This window comes from Zootoca vivipara, chromosome 8 (genome assembly GCF_965207765.1).
Source record: "Zootoca vivipara chromosome 8, rZooViv2.hap1.1, whole genome shotgun sequence".
Taxonomy (NCBI): Eukaryota; Metazoa; Chordata; class Lepidosauria; order Squamata; family Lacertidae; genus Zootoca; species Zootoca vivipara.
The window spans coordinates 73,092,998-73,114,003 of NC_142591.1; the positions used below are offsets into that span (position 1 = coordinate 73,092,998).

General features: G+C 46.2%; 1 protein-coding gene across 9 annotated transcripts in view; it reads right to left on the reverse strand.

Moving 5' to 3' along the window:
* SAMD12 (sterile alpha motif domain containing 12) overlaps positions 1-21,006 on the reverse strand; it is a 190,173-nt gene that overhangs the window by 139,084 nt on the left and 30,083 nt on the right. For 6 of the 9 annotated variants that reach the window (XR_015951588.1, XM_035124404.3, XM_035124405.3 and 3 more), the window contains exon 3: positions 11,450-11,579. Coding sequence is in view for 8 of the 9 variants with exons in the window: in XM_035124404.3 (XP_034980295.1) it covers positions 11,450-11,579 (130 nt within the window). In the remaining variant the exon portion in view is untranslated. The remainder of the gene's footprint in view (positions 1-11,449; positions 11,580-21,006) is intronic. The other 3 variants (XM_088675862.1, XM_088675863.1, XM_088675861.1) reach the window with 1 other exon arrangement.

The following is a 21,006-nucleotide window of genomic DNA, read 5'->3' on the forward strand; positions in this document are numbered from 1 at the left end:
GACATCCAAGAGAGAGATCTATTAATCAGGGAGTAAACAGGGGTTAAGGCAGCCTCATTTCTCCTCTTGAAATAACTTACGACAACCAGCAGAGGAAAATTGTTGCATACTGGTTATCCCATGTATAAAATATCCCATGGGCATTAAAAATTAGGATACAGCAAAGAGGAAGGCACCTGCTGGATGAGGCCGCTGGTTCATCTAGTCTGATGTTCCCCTGGACAAATTTCTGAAGAATGCAATATGCGGCAACTTTTTTTCTTAGCGGGAAATTGGGTTGAAGTTAAACGCTTTTGCCTAGCTCCTACAGGTGTATAATGAAGGCCCCAGGCAAGCCTCCCTGGGGAGAGCATTCCACAAACAGGGAGCCACTGCAACACGTTGTCATGTTGAAACCCTCCGGCATAGCTGCCAAGTCTCCCGCTGAAAAATGCGGGATCAGCAGCGGCGCGGCACCGGAGGTCGCTTCTACGCATGGGCAGAGTGGCACCGGAAGTCATTTCTACACATGTCATGCGTAGAAGCGACTTCCGGTGCCGCTCTGCCCGATTTCCGGTGCCCAGACATGGGCAGAGCGGCACACGAAATGGAGCCTCCCTGGCAGGTAGGAAATCCAGGGGATTTCCGGGATTTTTTTCTATTTGGCATAACAGCGGGAAATGGATTAAAATCTGGGGGTTTCCCGCGAAAAACGGGAGACTTGGCAGCTATGCCCTCTGGACCTCTTGTGGAGTAGGCACACGAAAAAAAGGCCTCAGATGATGATTGCAGAGTCCGGGTCAGTTCATACGGAGATAGCAACTAAGATCGGGGAGAATCAAACTCTCAAATAAATGCCAATCAAGCTGAACTGAAAAATCGACACACGTTTTGTTTTATGGACAGGCACCGATGAGCTTCCAGAAATCGCCAACTCATGAGAACCCTTTGCACGTTACTTGCATGACGAGGGCAAAGGTGGTGGCAAGGTCTGTGGCGTCATGCGTTTAGCTCCGCCCCGGTGCCACATCGACTGTTTGCACTGTTGGCATGATCATCTTCACTTCTACACTTCATACAGATGTTTTGTGCCCAGTGCAGAACTTGGGGACAGGGTTAAATGTGCAGCTCCACATCCCCTAACACCACACTTATGAGCAATGAATGAAGAGGGCTATATTTCACACGGGAACTGGGAATCATAAATGCATCCACTTCTGGAGCGCAATTTTTATGTCCTACTTTGTGCACTTTGAGAAACGCATTTGTTTACAGTGTTCTTTTATTTATTTAAACTATTTCTGGGCCCACATTGCTGGACAGCGGCCACTGAAGGCAGTTTGAACACTAAAAGTTTACTGAATATCAATTTAAGGCTTCAAATGTTGAAATCATCTCAGAAATGGATCAGGATTATGGAAGCTGATTCTCTCACCCCTATCAAAACTCCAGCAGCCAAATTCTAGACCAGCTAGCAAGTCCAAGCTACTTTTAAAGGCAGCCCCAAGTAGAGAACATTGCAGTAGTCAAGGTTGGACATGACCAGAGATGGTTGCGAACTTGGCAAACTGTAGCGAATTAAAAGGTTGAGCCATACAGTAAATTAACTCAAACTCCTTAGCATCCTTTAATACTACTTTCAACTGCTAAGACTTGGTTCTACAGGAAGAATGAAAATGCGATGAACAGAAAGGGATGGATTATTAACCTCAACTTTTTTGCTTAGTCAATTCTTCAACCCGTATAGCAACATGGGGTAGTTTTCGATCACTACAAACATCTTCCTAGAGAGGAAAATTGCATTGGCAGAATTGAATTTACCTCCAGCGAAACTTCAGATACCCGACCTTTGGGAATTTGATCCGATCTAAGATCAACAACTATAGATGCTTTGCGTACTCAAACTCAGAGAAACACTGTTGGGTCTCAATAAATACAAAATAAAACACCGCTTTAGCAACTAAATATTTCATGGCAGAAAATACAAAGGTAAGGCTGCTATCACTTTGCTACTGGGGTTTAGGGGTGTTTGACCAGTAAACTCAGCCTCCAGTTAGGAATTGCTCCTTTTGAGCACTGCCCTGCCTTGGTAAGCAGACTGATTTAATCCCTCTTCAGCTTCTGAGTTTGCTCTGTGGGTCCTGCCTCCCAGCAGCCCCTATAAAAGGAAGGAGGAAGAGGCTGCTGGCAGGAGCATTTCAGACTAGGATCTTGGAGACCAGGGCCGATGCGTCCATTAAGGCAAACTCGGCAGCTGCCTAGGGCGCCAAAATGAAGGGGGCGCTGGCCAGCCTGCCCGCCACCCGCCACCGTCCGCTGCCCGCTGGTGCTGCCCGCTGGTGCTGCCCGCTGGTGCACCGTCCACTGCGCCTGTCACTGTTGAGCGGCTTCAGGCCGCTATCCCGAGGCGCACGCGTGTCTCCGGAGAGCGGCCTGAAGCCGCTCAGCAAAAGCTGAGAAAAGGAGGCAACACGCATTTTGACTTTAGTTTGCTCAGCAAAAGCTGACAGGCGCCGTGGAGGCGGCCCCAGGCTCGCGCTCCCCGCATGAAGCTCCGGAGGCGCGCGGGGAGCGCGAGCCTGGGGCCACCTCGCCGCACCTCTCAGCTGTTTTTTATTTTATTTTTTATTTTTTTATTAATGGGGGGTGGGGCGCCAGAAGGTGATCTCGCCTAGGGAGCAAAAAACCCTAGCACCGACCCTGGTTCATAGAATCATAGAATTGTAGAGTTGGAAGGAACCAATCCAGGAGTCTTTCACCCAACATTGGGCTTGGATCCATAACCCTGAGATCAAGAGTCTCATGCTCTACCGACTGAGCTATATGGTTGTTGTCAAGATAACAAAAGGAAGGTAGAAATCGTGTATGCCACTTCGAGCTCCTTGGAGGAAACACAGAAAACAAATAGAATGAATGAATGAATGAATGAATGAATGAATGAATGAATGAATGGAGCATTCCACGCCTTGCTCTGCTTCTACCATCTCTGAACCTGTATATATCTTCTTTATCCCACCTAGCCTATTAGCCAGTGCTTGAATTACGGGGCTGGAGGCAGGGGGGAAGAGGGCCCCTACATTAAAGGGTTGTCACCCCTTAATGAAAGCTCCCATCCTATCAAATCATAGCCTCTATGGTGTTCTAAACACAGTAGCTGAGATGGCTGGGCTTTCTCAGTAAATCTGAGCATCGCTTGCCCATAGAGTGCCCGCTTACACTGTTCCCACCCTGGCTTGCCCCTACAGAATCTGCCTGCAGGTGGAATGACTGTGGGATGGTGCCCTTCTACATTTCTCCCACCTCTTTTATTTTGCATGTTATTTTATTGTCCAGTTTCCCCTGGCCTTGTCCTAAGTCCCTGATTCCTGATGCCCATTTGACTTTAGAGACGGCTGCTGCTCTCTCACCAGTGTCTCAGCCTTACTGAGCTGGTTGGTGCTCCACTAAGCAACAACCATGCTGGGATCTGCCCACGCCGACATTGCTGGGTCAGCCCTGAGCCCTGGGGCAGATCCAAGAAATAGCTGTGTGAATCCAGACCTGCAAGCGCTGCCACCCACACCCTGGTACCTCTGGCAACTGCTGGGGAATTAATTGCATTTTACTGTCTTGAGGAAAGTCCTTCAGCGCCTGTTTAAAGCACCATCTCGTTCCTCTCCCATGCAAGAGGCCTTAACTACGGGTTTGAACAGATAAGCCAGCTCAGATTGGAAAGTTTTACATAACCCTTCTGAGAAATTTCCAAGGTATAAAACGCTATTTGTGCACTAGAGAGTTTTTTCTTTCTTTCTGTAAAAGGAAAAAGGGCAATTTAACTGCATTTTGCTTTTTGCTAGATGGGTGATTGTACCGTTCCAGCACACTGCCTAACAATTTCTGCAAGTCAGCAGTAGAAAACCAAGCAGTAATAAGTAATAGAAGTTGCTTAGCGGAGACATTACATAATGCATACACAAATATTTTTCTCTAGAGAGAGGCAGTTTTGTTCTAGATGGGATATGTGGAGCTTATGTAGGTGCTATAAGGAGCACATAGAATTATAGAGTCAGAAGGGACACCAAGGGTCATCTAGCCCAACCCCTTACAATGCAGGAATCTCAGCTAAAGCATCCATGACAGGTGGCCATCCAACCTCTGCTTGAAAGCCACCAACGAAGGAGAGCCCACAAACTCCTGGGAAAGTCCGTTACTGCTTGGGAAACACCTAAGTGTGGGGGGAAACTAAAGCACACACTTCTTGTGCTTTAAATGTTCCATTACACAGACATTTTCATTGGAATACTTGTAAAAAAATTATAGACAATACTTCCCTTGCATTGCTTAAATTTAACAAGGGCGGGGAATAATGAAAAGTGCTGACACACATTTTAGTGACCCAAAGAACTTGGCATGATGTGCTGACTCACTGCTTCTTGCGAAATCTAATTTCATAGTTTTAACCAGGCGCTGTGTGAAGAAGCACTTCAGATTTTTCTATACTCAATCTCCCACTATTCTCCTGGACTGAATGGCCCTAAGCATAATGAGAAAGTGCGAAAAACTGAGTGTCGCCACCCCACCCCACCTCCCAAGGGAGTCAACTAAGCCAGTGTGTGGCGTAATGGTTATTGGGTTGGGCTATGACCTGGGAGAGCAAGGTTAGAATCCCCACTCAGCCACGAAGCTCACTGGCTGACCTTGGGCCAGTCGCCATCTCTTAGCCTAACCTACCTCGCAGGGTTGTTGTAAGGGTGATATGGGGGGGGGGAGGCAGGAGAACCACGTACAGCCCCTTGAGCCCCTTGGAAGATAATAGAATAAACAAAATAAGCTAGGCACAACCAGACGAAGGCAAGGTTCAGCCTCCTTGACCACGGCCATCTGCCATGGATGCTTTAGCTGTGATTCCTGCATTGCAGGGGGTGGGACTAGATGACTCTTGGAGTCCCTTCCAGCTCTATGATTCTGCGTTCTCCCTTCCTTCTTACCAGGGCCGGCCCTACGGCAAGGCTGGGTGGCACAGGGCGCCAGGGGACAGCCGTGCTGGGAAACGGGGCGGGGGGGGGGGCGCTGGAGGGATTTTCGCACCACGGCGCCAGGGCGCCAGATATGCTTAAGACGGCCCTGCTCCTTACATCCTTCCCACTTGTGCAATGTTTCAGCCCCTGTCCTGAACAGAACTCACCAAAAGGAAAGACATGTTTCACAGGGAGGAGTTACTGTTGGAAAATATAGTTTTTTACCTGTACAGAAGGAAGGGGGAAAACCTGTGGCCCTCAATGCTACAGGACTCTACTTATCATAATAACTTATTAAATTCGTACACCGCCCTTTATCTGCAGATCCCAGGTCGGTTCACAACATAAAATTGCAATATAAACACCACAAAATACATAGCAGAAATAAGAACAACAACAAACCAGCAATTCCCGCCCCCTCCACAAACTGGTAACCCCCTCTCCCATCAATGTAGGTCTTTGGGGCAGATGGGGCTCATCAACTTCTCTACTGCAGGTCATTGTTGTTGTTTAGTCGTTTAGTCGTGTCCGACTCTTCATGACCCCACGGACCATAGCACGCCAGGCACTCCTGTCTTACACTGCCTCCCACAGTTTGGTCAAACTCATGTTCGTAGCTTCGATAACACTGTCCAACCATCTCATCCTCTGTCGTCCCCTTCTCCTTGTGCCCTCCATCTTTCCCAACATCAGGGTCTTTTCCAAGGATTCTTCTCTTCTCATGAGGTGGCCAAAGTATTGGAGCCTCAGCTTCACGATCTGTCCTTCCAGGAAGCACTCAGGGCTGATTTCCTTAAGAATGGATAGGTTTGATCTTCTAGCAGTCCATGGGACTCTCAAGAGTCTCCTCCAGCACCATAGACTCTATAGACTGCAGGTCATAGGCCGAAATAAATATACTACTGCAAACCCTTACATTACCTCTCGAAAGCACTTTTTTCCTGCCCATCCTTCCCAGCGAAGAACTGATTCTCTTTGCCAATGAAAATATGTATTCTTCGCTTCTCCGGGAGTATTTCAGGACTTGCTTTTTGTTTTGTTGGATTTCTCTCATAGATTGGTAGTTGTCAGGGACACATCAGTTATAGTACCCGAGCATTTGCTGGTTGTGGATTTTTGGATGTCAGGAACATAGCTGTCAAGTTCTCCCTTTTTTAAAGGGAAATTCCCTTACGCTGAATAGGCTTCCTCGTGAGAAAAGGGAAAACTTGACAGCTATGGCCGGGAAAGGTAAAGCACGAGGAAGACAGACGGAAACTGAATCCTGTCTCTTCCTTGAAGATTTCATGTGGGGGGGGGGGATAAAACTTCTCCACACCCCCAGACCCCTGATCTCCCCTACAGCTGAGCCTTTAGGTCAGGCACCCCCAAACTGCGGCCCTCCAGATGTTTTGGCCTACAACTCCCATGATCCCTAGCTAACAGGACCAGTGGTTGGGGAAGATGGGAATTGTAGTCCAAAACATCTGGAGGGCCGAAGTCTGGGGATGCCTGCTTTAGGTGTTTTGGTTTTCATATCTAAAGATGCCCTTTCCAGAAGGTAAAACTTTAAGTCAAAAAAAAAGTAGGCAGTTGATGCAAAAAAAAAAAAAAAAAAGTTGAAGTTGTTCGGGCTGTTCTTGTTTATTTTATCATTTTTACTTTTCAAAAAAATATAGAGTGCTTAACATCCTAAATATTACTACATGATATACAAAAGATAGCTGCTTGTTGGTTCCTGCTTTGCTTCGTGTGAGTTTTCTCGCCTTGAAGAGGTAACTTTTTAAGGAAATCTCTAAACCTGAGTGCCCAAATGGGGAACCCGTGACTCTCCACATTTGGTTGGACTCCAGCAGGTCACATCAACCACAGCCAGCATGGCCAAAGGCCTTGCCATTGTCAGCATCTGTCTGTCTCGAGAGACAATGGAGTGCGCCTCCAGGGGTGAAGGGTGCTTTTCCAAACCCTAATTGGAGATGCTGGGAGTTGAACCTGGGAGCTCCTCCATCCAACTGAGTTAAAGTCCATAATAATAATAACAATAACAATAATAATAATAATAATAATAATAATAATAATAATAATTTATTACTTATACCCCGCCCATCTGACTGGGCCACCCCAGCCACTCTGGGCGGCTTCCAACAGAATATTAAAAACACAATAAAACATCAAACATTAAAAACTTCCCTAAACTGGGCTGCCTTCAGGTGTCTTCTAAAAGTCAGGTAGTTGTTTATTTCCTTGACATCTGGTAGGAGTGGGTTCCACAGGGCGGGTGCCACTACCAAGAAGGCCCTCTGCCTGATTCCCTGTAACCTGCAGTGAGGGAACCGCCAGAAGGCCCTCAAAGCTGGACCTCCAATATAGGAACATAGGAAGCTGGATTCTACTGGTTTACAAAGCAACTGGAGGAGAAGGAGAGGACAGAGGGTGAAGGAAGAGCTGTGCGTGGCAGGGAGCCCCCTTCCATCCTCTGGACCCTCTGGGAAACTCAACAAACCTGTTGCACCCAAAACTGGGTATGCAGAGTGCAACTGAACGGGACGCAGTTATGGGCAGCCAGAGGAAGGACCATCTGCTTTTGGCCTGACCATAAAATGCAAGTCTGGAGTAAAAGACTAGGGCAGGGTTTCCCAAACTTGGGTCTCCAGCTGTTTTTGGACTACAGTTCCCATCATCCCTGGCCACTGGTCCTGTTAGCTAGGGTGATGGCAGTTGTAGTCCACCAACAGATGGAAACCCAAGTTTGGGGAACTCTGGACTAGGGTGATGTTTGCCTTTTCCAGGAACTCTTCTCCTTGTGAGACTTTTGTAGGTCAGCTGAGAGTTTGTTTGGACCCTGGGGGAGAGCCGAGAGGTTGATAGGGAAAGTGTGTTGGAAGGAAAATGAACTGTTATTGATTTATATATATTAGTAACTTTGTATGAATGTAGGGTTTTTATATGCAACTGTGTGTTTTTGTAATATTTCATTTGTCTGTTGCTGCTTCTGGGTTTTTTCGTGTATTCCTTAGATATATTTTTAATATATTACGTGGTATAGAAATTAAATAATCAAAAATCAATGCTTAACCAGTGAGCTATGGCTCTTCCCTGAAGCACCACTGAGCTATCTGCTTGCCCCAGCAGAACTTAAAAACCGGGAAAGTGTGCTCATCCTATTTGGTTATACGTTCTTGTTAAAACTCCGAGAAATCACACCTTTGGTCAAGCAGCTTTTAGCCCTCCTGATGGCAGGAAAGCTTGAAAAGAGTTGTGACAAAATATTCCAGTGTGTTGCGCTCAGTGCCCTTGATGAGGTCTTGTCTTTTCCAAACGAGCGGCTGCATTTGCAGAGCCTGCCTTTCAGCTAGCAAGGGAAAGGATTCATTTAACTGCATGGAGGGGTTTCTGCTTTTGCTAGAGCAGTGGTTCCCAACAGGTGGTCCGGGGACCCCCAGGGGTCCGCGAGCTATGCCAGAGGGGTCCGCAAGATGCTATTAGAATAAAAAATATATTAAATTTATTTCGTATGATAACAGATTTTTTTGTTTTGCATGAGCAGAGTCTAGCGCAAAACTAGAATTAGATAGAGGCAGTAGTTCTGCTGTATGCCGTTAGGTGGCGCTTTACAAACACTACTGTTTTGCAAAGAGGCAGCGCGCACATTCTAAACGCTCACCTCCCCAAGATGCTTTGCGCGCGTCGGCTTCATTTGTGCGCTACTGCGCAGGTACCCTGTCTTCTCCATTCCTCTCCCTCCCCCCTAGTGCGCGCTGCCTCTTTGCAAAACAGTAGTGTTTGTAAACAAAGTGTTGTTTTTCGTGGAAGCTACAGTTCGCGTAGTTAAAAATGGACCGTTGGTTAAAAAGTGGTTCGTTAAAACGACAAAGGCCTACAGATGAAGAGGAAGATAATGCATTTGATGTTCAAGCAAGTAAGTCAATTAATGGGGGTCCTTGTCACAATAGCGGCTCGATGAGGGGTCCTCGAGAAAATTTTGTTGGGAACCCCTGTGCTAGATCATAGTGAATTCCCCATCTGCAATACTTCCTTCTCTTGTTACATTTCAATGAGCTGTTTAAAAGCTACAACTTTCCCACAACAAAGAGGGGATAATTGATGATTAACCGAGAAAACAGTCTGCCTTCTCCAACTGAAATCCTGTTTTCCTTTTTCCTTTTTTGTGCACAATAAAAACGCACAATTTTTAAATCAGCCAGAGAATTGTGTGAATGCATGTTTTAAATATGCATATATAAATATTAGGGGTGGGGTGGGGCAAGGGGGTGGGGGTAGCCTGAGTAGCAGGGAGGACAAGTTTAACTTTTCCACTCCCTGCCAGAAACTTTTAGACCCAGAGCAGTGTTTTCTAGCCAAATAAATTACAAGTTAAGAATAAATTGGGGGGGGGGGGGTAGAGGCGGGAACTGGAAGTGACCAAAAATCTGAGCACGCACGCTTAACTACAATGGCAAAGGTAATAAAATGTGTCTCTTGGTTGGAACACAAAACGTTGTTTTTTTATAGTTGTGCTGTTAAAAAAAGCATCTGCTGTATCAAATTATAGCTCTCCTGAATAATTTCAATCCATTCTCACAGGCAGGATCCCATTACAGTCACACAAAAATTGGAAACGGCGTAGTAATCTGTGCACAAGCTCCCCCTTGAGGAACGGAAAATTACCGCATGTCTTCAAAAGCATCATTCTGGGAAGCCCATTGCGACCGAGGCGCAGGGGAAACAAACATTTATTCAATGGGTAGGCAAAATAAGGCCCAGGGGCTGGATCCGGCCCAATCACCTTCTAAATCCGGCCCATGGAAGGTCCAGGAATCAGCATGTTTTTACATGAGTCCAATGTGTCCTTTTATTTAAAACGCATCTCTGGTTTACTTGTGGGGCCTGCCTGGTGTTTTTACATGAGTAGAATGTGTGCACGAGGGTCATTAAACCCAGTCCCTTGCAAATGCAGGAATCTGGGATGAACGATGGGGTGGAGAGGCTCCTTCAGGTAGGCTTTCACTTGACAAGGATATTAAATTCCTTTTTCTTCCTCCTGCAATATCGTCACGCAATACTTTTGCACAACTTGAAATAACACGAGAGGGCAAAAAAATAAAACTAGCAAAGACAGGTTAAGCACAAGTTCCATTTCACTGTTGTTTTTATATCGGTTCCCCCCTTGAGTACCTGCAAGGTCTTATAGCAACACCAGGGCCACAGGCAGATCTAACCAAGCCAAGGGTGGTTTAAACTCAGGGCAGCTAACTTGCAGTGATCTGGATTCCCAAGCAATTCTTTATCTGCCACTGACACACACACCCCTCCCAATTTGTGCCATGGTGGCAAACAGCAAAGGAAATTTGCTGTATTTCTGGGGTGGTCAAAGACCAGTATCCAGCTGGGGACGTATATGGAGTCCTCCCTGGTTATTTGATTGATTGTCTGATGAGCAGAGAGGGGGAAATAAGTTGCACTGATCAGCTGGTGTGTCCTGTATGTGCAGCATGCAACACACTTCTGGGACCAGCAGCCGTGTGACACCGGAAGTTGTGTCAACGTAACTTCCGGTGTCGCTTTGCCCTTCTATGGGCAACAAAATGGCCGCCACCGGCTTCAAAAGTAGCTTCTACGCATGACCGGAATAGCGTCGACGCGACTTCCGGTATCGGCGGCGGCCATTTTTGGTGCCCATAGATGGGCGGGTTGGCACCAGAAGTTGTGTCGACACACTTCCGGTCATGCGTAGAAGCTACTTTTGAAGCCGGCAGCAGCCATTTTTGGTGCCCATAGAAGGGCAAATCAGAAGAGAGAAAAAATGGCCCCTGGCAGGAGAAAATAACAGAGAAAAACGGGAGACGAAGTGATACGGGGGACCACCAGGAAAAGGTAAGTAAAAACGTGGGTTTCCCGGGGAAAACGGGGTACTTGGCAGCTACGGCCTGGTGCCGGAGAGGATGGGTGGCTGGGAGGAAAGCAAGCCAGAACTTTCCCCTCTGGCTTTGATTTTAATCTGAGCTGAATTTAGATTTTCCATGTCTCCCTCTTCTTTGAAGAGAGAGCAACGCGCTCTCAAAGCTCATATCCTGACCTCCAGACACGTCAGGCTTCGTCGGCAGCATTTATATAGAAAGGGCTTTGTTCTTCCACTGGGCTCCTCCTATGAAGCCATGCTTCTTGTATTCTAAAGTCTCATTGGAGCAGAATCGGTTTGTTTCGCTTATGCCCTTTCAGCCTTAAGCCAGGCCCCTAAGGTGGGCATGTGTCAAAAAAGATATAGATTAAAAACCACAATCCTTTATCACGGCAAGGCTCGCTCACTGCATATTTTCTGCGGATTGCTCCTTTGGATAACATAGCTGGAAAACACTGCCGATTCCCTCCCGGCCTCCCCACCGCTCAGCACCGGGTGAAACAGTTAAACACAAGTTTTATCGGACGTCGCCCCCTCGCAAAACAACAAGCAATACACACTCAAGTGAAATAGGTCTTTATATTTCATACTTTACCAGTTATGTCATGCTGTTTGAATGACTCACTGTAGATTTGATACTGATTAGGGCAGTGTTTCTTCAGCCACTTGCATACATCCTGCTGGGTCCACAGCGCCACCGGCTTGGTCAGTTTCACAATATTAGACTGGAAAGGCAGAACAAGGGAAAAGGCCATTTAGAGTAGACGTCTTGTCCTGCTTGGGGCATTTATTCTGTGCCTCCAGAGCAGTTTACCTGGTGCCTCCAATATGTTTTGGACTAAGACTTCCATCCTCCCCAGCCAGCAGAACAGAACACCTGGAGGGCACCAGGTTGGCTAAGGCTGCTCCAGACTCTGTGCAGAGAAGTCAACAAAACAAGGGATCTCGCCCTGGCACTTTCCCATATGGCTGGCAATTAATAAATCAACGCTTACAAGTACAGTTATCAGAGACATCTCAAGAGTTTAATGACAGGTGTGAAAATAATACCAGAGGTAATTTAGGTAACAATCGGGATAATCACTGAATATGCCGTCCCATCTCAATTAATGCTCTTTAAGATGAAAAGCAATTGTGATGTATGTCTTCACCCCACCTGTCGGTCCTCCAATGGATCTTGGAAATGCAGCCTATCTTATTATAGAATAATATAGACATAGCATCATAGAACTGCAGAGTTGGAAGGGACCCCGAGAGTCATCTAGTCCAACCCCCTGCAATGCAGGGATCTCAAGCATGACAGCTTAAAAATCTCCAAGAAAGGAGAGTCTACCACCTCCTGAGGGAGACTGTTCCACGGTAGAAGAACAGCTCTTGTCACTCTGATACCAAGAGGTCACTGAGAAAGGTCTGAGAAAGATGTCTTGATATTAGGGCAGCCATTAGTGCTTTGACTTTCCTAATGAGGCAAGAAACAACAATGGATCTGCATTGTTGTTAGGGTTGTCATATGATTAAATAAATCCTAGCTGATCAACGGATTCAGTTGATTTAGAACAGGCATCCCCAAACTCAGCCCTCCAGATGTTTTGGGACTACAACTCCCATCATCCATAGCTAACAGGACCAGTGGTCAGGGATGATGGGAGTCGTAGTCCCAAAACATCTGGAGGGCCGAGTTTGGGGATGCCTGATTTACAACATAAATAGAATCATAGAATTGTTGGCAAGGACCCAACAATTGTTGGTCATCTGGCCCAACTCCCTGTAATGCAGAAATCTCAACTAAAGCAAGCCATGACAGGTGGCCATATTCTAACCTCTGCCTAAAAACTTCCAAGGAGGGGAACCATTCTAGTGTTGAACAGCTCTTACTGTCAGAAAGTCCTTCCAGATGTTTAGTCGGAATCTCCTTTCTTGTAACTTGAAGCCATTGGGTTGAGTCTTGCCCTCCAGAGCAGGAGAAAACAAGCTTGCTCATCTTCCATATGCCCTTGAAAAATTTGAAGATGCCTATCATATCTCCCCACAGTCTCCTCTTCTCCAGGCTAAACAACCGTTACTCATAAGGCTAGGTTTCCAGGCCCCGTATCTTGATCACCCTACTCCGCACACATTCCAGCTTATCAATACTCTTCTTAATAATTCACATATGCAACAGCAATTTTGAAGGGGGGGGGGAAGCACTCTTTCCTTATAAATCCGGAACACAGAACCTATGAACAGCAGAATGCAGAATTCAGAACCAGGACAGCATTCACCAACCTGACACCATCCAGATATTGTTGGACTAGAATTCCCTTCATCACTGACTAGTGGCCATGCTGGTTGGAGCATTGGTGTAACTTCTGGGGGGCACCAGGTCGGTGAAGGATGAACTCCTAAATGGCTTGTTTCCCCCTCAACTGTTTTATTTTGTTCCTCAGAGTACATTACATAAACAAGAAAAATGAAATTCTCATACACATAAGATATACAGGGAAGAGGAAGATAAAGCATAATTTTTTTTAAAAAAAAAACCAACATAATTTTCTCAATTTATGGAAAGTACTTTAGCTGCAACTGATTTTCACTCATTTCCTTTCTCGTTTTGCAGGAAAATTGTCTGGGAGTTACGAGTTTGTGTTTACACTTTATAACTTCAACTGGTTGTTGTCAAATCATCATCTTACAATCAGTCTCTTTTGTATGTCTTACTTTGTTTTTCAATATATATTCCATCCTTCAGCATTTCAACTCCTAGTGCGGCTAACCAAACAGCATTAAACAAAAATGACAAAACTGATCAAAACCGATCAAATTAAAACATGTTGAAAGCAGCAGCACAAAAGCAATTCACAAGATATTTGGGAAGGCCTGGGAAAGAAGATATTTGCCTGGCATTGAAGAGACGCGAGGTTATGCATCTGGCAAGCTTCCTTGGGGAAAGGTTTCCAAGAAACGGGGAAAATCAAGAAGACTATCTCTCTGGATGCCATCTGCTTAACCTCAGAAGACAAGGATTCCCAGAAGGACCTCAAAAGATTATCTCGGTTTTGTTTGTATGGGAGAAGGCAGCTCTTCACATCCCCAGATCTTCTTCTACTACTTCTACTATGAAAGGACTACAGGCATTTTCTGTTTATGCGATTCTATTTGCGCACAACTGCACATGTGTGCGGTACTGGGTACCCAGAAGTGGTACCCAGGAATCACCTGGGTCAACTGAGCCCCACCATCCTTGCGGGAGCTAGAGAAGTGTTGGAGCAGGCCCAGCTGACGTTCATGGGGAAGGAGCAAAGTTCTGGCTCTCATGAGCTGGAAGGACAGCATACCTCTGTTGACCAGTCTAGCTGACACACGCAAGGAAGCATAGTGGAGTTTCTTTCCTGTGCACATTGGCTGTGCGGGTTCTGGCCGCCCTTCCGGCTCACGTGAGCCAGAGAACGGCGGGGCTTGGTTGAGGAGGACTCTCTAGGGTGCTCCCCATTTTACACAATTTCACGTATGCGCACAGAAGCCTGGAATGGAACCCCCGCATAAATGGGGAGTCATCTGCACTAACCCTGATTCTACTTCCCATGTTGGACGCAGTATGCTTCTGAAAGACAGTCTCTGGAAAATGCAGGAAGGAGAATGCTGTTCCACGCAGATCCTGCTCTCTGGCTTCCCTGAGTGATCGGGGTCGATCACTGTCTCCCTTCCGATCGATTGCAGGAAAAAGCATTGGGTTTAAAGTCTCTACCCCCCTCCATTCTTGCTCTGCCCGTCTGTTACGTGAAATGGGCAATTGTTAGCGCTAGCAAAGTTGCCTGTATTGCTGTTTTAACTTGGTACAGGCTGCATTGGTTTTGCGCGTTTTATAGACTCCCCTCCCTTAAAAAAAGCTCAACAACTTTGGCTTCCTCTCCCACTCCAATGACAATGGGTAGATGACTGTCAGTTGTTTTATACTGGGAGTAGATCGCGGTCTCTAGGGAGCTGGACATGCCTGCCATAGGCAATTGGGCGGGCCACTGTGAGAGAAAGATTTTGGACTAGAAGGGCCTCTGGTCTGATCCAGAAGTGCCATCCTTATGTTCTTAGGTCACCAGGTCATATTGCTTTGCAGGTAATCCTTTGCACTTTGGAAAATGAAGCAGCAGCCAGTGCAGTTGTTTTAAACCTTATCATTATTATTTAATGAAAAGTGATTTAAATTGGAAGAGTGGCCAAACAAACAATAAGGGAGCCCTGGCAAAGTACTAACAACATATTCATGAGCACACTTGCCTAGCAGGGCTAGATTATTGTATTCTGTAGATTAAATGCCAATGAGCGCTCCTGCTGCAAGAATGTAATTATCACTGTTGAGGGCAGCCTGGGCTCCTCCCATTTGCTGGACCTCCAAAAACCTACAGCAAGGCGATGCATCCAGCAGCTAAAGGAACAATCTTCTCATTTTTAAACTGAGCACAGGCACACGGGCAGGGCACAAACTGGGGGCTCAGCACGCCATTTCAGAAACCGTCTCTTTGCAGAACGCAACCGCATCTTCCTGTGGATCGGCGACAAGTAATATATGCTTACTGTCACGTCAAACAGTAGGAAGTGGGCAGTAACAATACATCCCTGAGGTTTGTGAAAAGCAGAGGAATTCAATCAGACAGAAAGCCAGATTTTGGAATTCTATAATCAGTGTCAATCTGATTTTTTTTTTATTTTTTTTTTTTGGTGGTGTGTACAATAGCAGCAAGGCATGAAGATGCCTGCTGGATCAGACCAACAGCTCTAGTCCTGCATCCTGCTTCCCACAGTAGTCAAGATGAGAGTATAAGGGAATTCCTGCTGGACCAGACATCCAGTACAGTACTGTGTTCACATGCTGGGCTATGGGAAACAGAGGCGTAGGTAGCTGCTTGGGTGCTGGGTGCGGCCCACGTGTCCTGCAGCCAAGGGTGCAGTGAGCCACTCATGGGGGTGGGGCGCGCTGCGTGGAGCCTCTCCGCCACCTCCCCCTCAGCTGTAGGGCAGCTGAGGGAGAGGCGGAGGGCAGGCGCAAGCCCCATGCTGTCATTTCAGGCAGCACAGAGCCTGCAGGTGGCCAAGCCACCACGTCACTCCCAGGAGAGACGCATGGCTGGGGCACACTGAAGGCCCTGCGGTAAGGGCTGGTTCCCGCGGTATGGCGTCCAGGGCCAGCCACGTTTTGTTACGTTTCTTGACTGAACTAAAAAGTTTCGTGAGCCCTTTAAAAACAACAACAACAACAACAACACTCCTATTTTTGTCATTTTGTCACCCCCTCTCAGTAATGACACCCAGGGCGGCCTACACACCCCGAACTCCCCTTCCTCTGCCACTGATGGGAAACCCACAAGCAGGACAGGATTGCAACAGCAATTTCCCACCAGAATTTATAATTTATACCCATCGTAACCAGCAGCCATTGTGCGAGCCTTATTCTCCATGACTTTGTCTAATCCGCCTTCACTACGTCTTGTCAAAGCAATCTTATTTAACAATGTGTGTGAGAGAAAATGTGCCATTTTCTCTGTCCTGCCTATCCCATGAATCTGGGTGCTAGTCTTATGCTGTGGGACTGCAAGTCCCCGTCATTCTTGACTATTTGCCACACTTCTTCTGAGGGCCATTCTCACTTTTCACAGAGCATTTAAATGGTAGCATAAACCACATTTACCTGTACCTGCTCAGGACTCAACTTGGGTCCCCTTGCCTTGCTGAAATTAGGCTCGAATTAAAAGCTCAATTGTAGCCAACTTGATTTATGCATTAAAAAACACTTAATTTTTTCTAATCTCTACGTGGTATGCACTAAAAGGTAAAGGTAAAGGACCCCTAGACAGTTAAGTCTAGTCAAAGTTTACTATGGGGTGCGGCACTCATCTCGCTTTTCAGGCCAAGGGAGCCAGCGTTTGTCCACAGACAGCTTTCCAGGTCATGCGGCCTGCATGACTAAACCGCTTCTGGCACAACAGAACACTGTGACGGAAGCCAGAGCGCATGGAAACAGCATTTATCTTCCCACTGCAGCGGTACCTATTTATCTACTTGCACTGGTGTGCTTTCAAACTGCTAGGTTAGCAGGAACTGGGACAGAGCAAAGGGAGCTCACCCCATCACGGGGATTCGAACCACCGACCTTCTGATGGGCAAGCCCAAGAGGCTCAGTGGTTTAGACCACAGCGCCACCCACATCCCTGCATGCACTATGTACAGTATTAAAACAATATCCATCAAAACAACAGGCTGTGGCATGTGCTTGGTTGTGGTTAGAGACAGGAAGGCCTAGGAAAAAACCAGAAAAATTGGGCAAAAAACAGGTTTTTTCCAAACAAAATAACCGGCTTTGGGAAAAATGGGGGGGGACCTGTCCCCCCCATTTTTCGGTCCCCCCCCCCAGGCTTTCCCATCTCTAGTTGTGGTGCACGCCTGCAGTGCCCATGACAGTTTTTCCATTTTGCCAATGTGCCCAAGGCCTCCCAAACTCCTGGAGTTTGCACTGCTGTTAGTTCGTGTGGACTGGCAGCACAAAGGGGCGTTCTGATCTCGCAGAGCTTGCGGTTGACCGGTGCTCTGCTATAACCACCACCCTAAGAGGGACATCACCCTTGCCGTAAGTCCAGAAGTCGAGTAGCACACATAAACTGACCTCCCCACCCTGGCATATTAAGGCATCAAATGCAAGAGAATCAAGCACAGGGGCTATTAATGTTTTAAAACACAACCCATTAGCAACCTTTTACAAGAAGAGAGGGCTAAGACGCCGTATCTTAAGCGTAAATATGTTTCTAGTGCTAAATTACTGCCAAAGTGTCAAGACTATGTCTAAGCAGCCACTTATGGGACTGAAGGACTCTTTAAACCCCTGTCTAGGGAAAGGTTTAGGCTGCTCAGCGCTCCTCCTCCTCAAGGACATGTGTCTTCTTCTTTCTCTCTCTTTTTTTAAAAGAAACATCGATTCACTCCCTCTTAGGGGAATCTTGTCTGCTTAAGTTAAAAATAGCTGCCATTTTAAAAGCACCTGCATGTCTGTTTTTTAAGTAGACAGGGAACAGAGAAAATGGCCTGTTTAAGATACCAGGCCTAAAGTGCATTTTACGTTAGATGAACACAAGGGATTGGAGGCAGGTGCTTAACCCCCATTCCCCCCCCGTCCCCCAACTTAAAAGGGGCATCAGCTCTTGTACAGCCAAACAGGCCATGCAGCAAATAGCGAACAAAGGTATCAACAGATCCAAGAGGAAACCCAACCAGTAGCTGCCCCTGGAGACCCCTTGGCTGCCGCTGTTTCAACTCTGCACTAGGAAAGGTGTCGGTCCTGGCGATACTTGTTTATTGATACTGTTTAATACAGCAAAAATCTCTAAGCGGTTTAAATAAAATCACTATGAATGCGAACAACACTAAAAAAAAAGTTGCAAAAGCCAAACAAAGTGCAACTGCAGCTCACAAATAAAACGGATCAGTGAGCAAAGCAAATAATAATGATTTGATGATGTCCGACTCCAGGAAAGCTTGGGAAAGCATATAGGCATTATCTATTAATTCCCTAGCCACTCTGGGTGGCTCCCAAAAGAATATTAATAATAATAAAGCGATAAAATATCAAACATTAAAAACTTCCCAGAACAGGGCTGCCTTCAGAGGTCTCCTAAAAGTCAGGTAGTAGTTTATTTCCTTGGCACCTGATGGGAGGGCATTCCACAGGGCAGGTGCCACTACCAAGAAGGCCCTCTGCCTGGTTCCCTGTAACTTCACTTATCGCAGTGAGGGAACCGCCAGAAGGCCCTCGGAGCTGGACTTGGAATGGTTTGCTTGCGTTGAAGTCCAGGGGCACCCAGAACATGGCAGGTGTGTGGGGGGTGTAAGATACAACTACAGTGGAACCTCGGTTTATGAACACCTCAGTTTACGAATTTTCAGTTTACGAATGCCGCGGACCCATCTGGAATGGATTAATTCACTTTCCATTACTTTCAATGGGAAAGTTCGCTTCAGTTTACGAACGCTTCAGTTTATGAACAGACTTCCGGAACCAATTGTGTTCATTAACCGAGGTACCACTGTAATCATAATGCACAGTAAAAAATCATCAGTACAATAGCATGTGCCACTGATTTCTGATAATGCCTCTTGAATGGAGGATGTAGAAACTAGCCTGCTGTACAAAAGTAAAATTTGCATTATTTGCTCCACCCACTTTGGCCTCTGGCACCGCCCTCCATTGTCACATGGCTCTCAGAAAACTCCCCAGAAGCAAATGTGGCCCTCAGGCTAAAACAAGCTTCCCACTTTATTTATTTATTTTGTTTAGTCGTTTAGTCGTGTCCGACTCTTCATGACCCCGTGGACCAGAGCACGCCAGGCACTCCAGTCTTCTACTGCCTCCCGCAGTTTGGTCAGACTCATGTTGGTGGCTTCGAGAACACTGTCCAACCATCTCGTCCTCTGTCATCCCTTTCTCCTTGTGCCCTCAATCTTTCCCAACAGCAGGGTCTTTTCCAGGGAGTCTTCTCTTCTCATGAGGTGGCCAAAGTATTGGAGCCTCAGCTTCACGATCTGTCCTTCCAGTGAGCACTCAGGGCTGATTTCCTTCAGAATGGATAGGTGTGATCTTCTTGCAGTCCATGGGACTCTCAAGAGTCTCCTCCAGCACCATAATTCAAAATCATCAATCTTTCGGCAACCAGCCTTCTTTATGGTCCAGCTCTCACTTCCATACATACTTCCTTTGATAGGTACTATATAGTATGTGAAGGCTCTGAAAACTATGTAGACAATACTTGAAAGTGTATGGCAAACTACATATAAACGAAAGGATAAGGGAGGTGGAATTTACTTGCAAAGGAACTGCATAAAAGAAGTATTTCTGATTCTGAAAAGCTGCCTCCCACAAAGGATAAATCCCATCCCATCTATGAGACTCTCCCCCACCCTGCTTTTCGCAGGGTCAAGGTTGCAGGGTAGAAGTCACAAAATACCACGTTTATTTGGGGGCTGGCCTACAAAGCTACACACCACATTGAATGCAAACTTATTATTTATGAAAAGCCACTGTAAGCACCAGTCCTTTCACTTCAGAATTATTATTATTATTTTTAAAGATGGAATCGAAACAACTCCCCAAATCAATTTCTTTTGGTATTAAGTTTGAACTGCAACAGCAGGGACTTCCTGTGGACTCTCCTAACGATAAAATTGACCACTCCGACGGCAAAACAAGAAAAGGGGTGGGGGAGTTAAATCAGCAGATTTAATATGTGACATTTAATTTCATGCTCTGTTTGTTCCATTGTGCAAAGCAAAGAGCATTCTATCACAGGCTCGAAAATAATAATAATAATAATAATAATAATAATAATAATAATATCAAAATGTTAGGCCGTGCATTATTCAACTGCATATTTCAGGGATGGTGACATTAGCACTCAAGTCCCGCAAAAGCCCTTAATAACCAGGGAAAGTTTAAACAGTGACTTTACAAGGTATCTCGGCTGCTTTACAAGTGCTGCCTACAAAGCTTGCAATTCCAAGGTCAATGTATTCACCGGCACTTCCACATCTTTATTTACTGTCATTTCCCCTCTTTACCCAAGATGTCTGTACTTCAGAATGGCAAAGATTTCTTGAAGCAGAATGCGGGGACGGCAAACACTGGTGTGTTTTACATTCTGCAAGTCTGTTTTCTCAAAGAGGTTTGTCAACAGACAAATCCGAGCAACCAGCAAGGCAAATCTGGAGCCTGGGCATGTGCACAGATTGCAAATCGACAAGAGCGTCAGGCAGCCCATTCTAAAAAGGGAGTTCAGGCAGCCTTAGAGAGAGAAAGTAAAGCACAGCCTGGCTTTTCCCAGCTTGCAGGTAAGGGGCTAGAAACCCCTCGTGATAAACAAGCAAGCAAAAGGCATCCCTTTGCACTTGCATCTTGCCCTGCATTGTGACTTGCAGTTTAGTTTTACAGATCATAGTTTAGCAATTATTTATTGTAATTGTTAGGAGTGAATTTCTGTTTCATTATTATTTGCTGACGTTTCGAAAGTTAATTTTAATGTGCTAGATTAGAATCATAGAATAGAATAGAATCATAGAGTTGGAAGAGACCACAAGGGCCATCCAGTCCAACCCCCTGTCGAGCAGGAAACACCATCAAAGCATTCTTTGCATATGGCT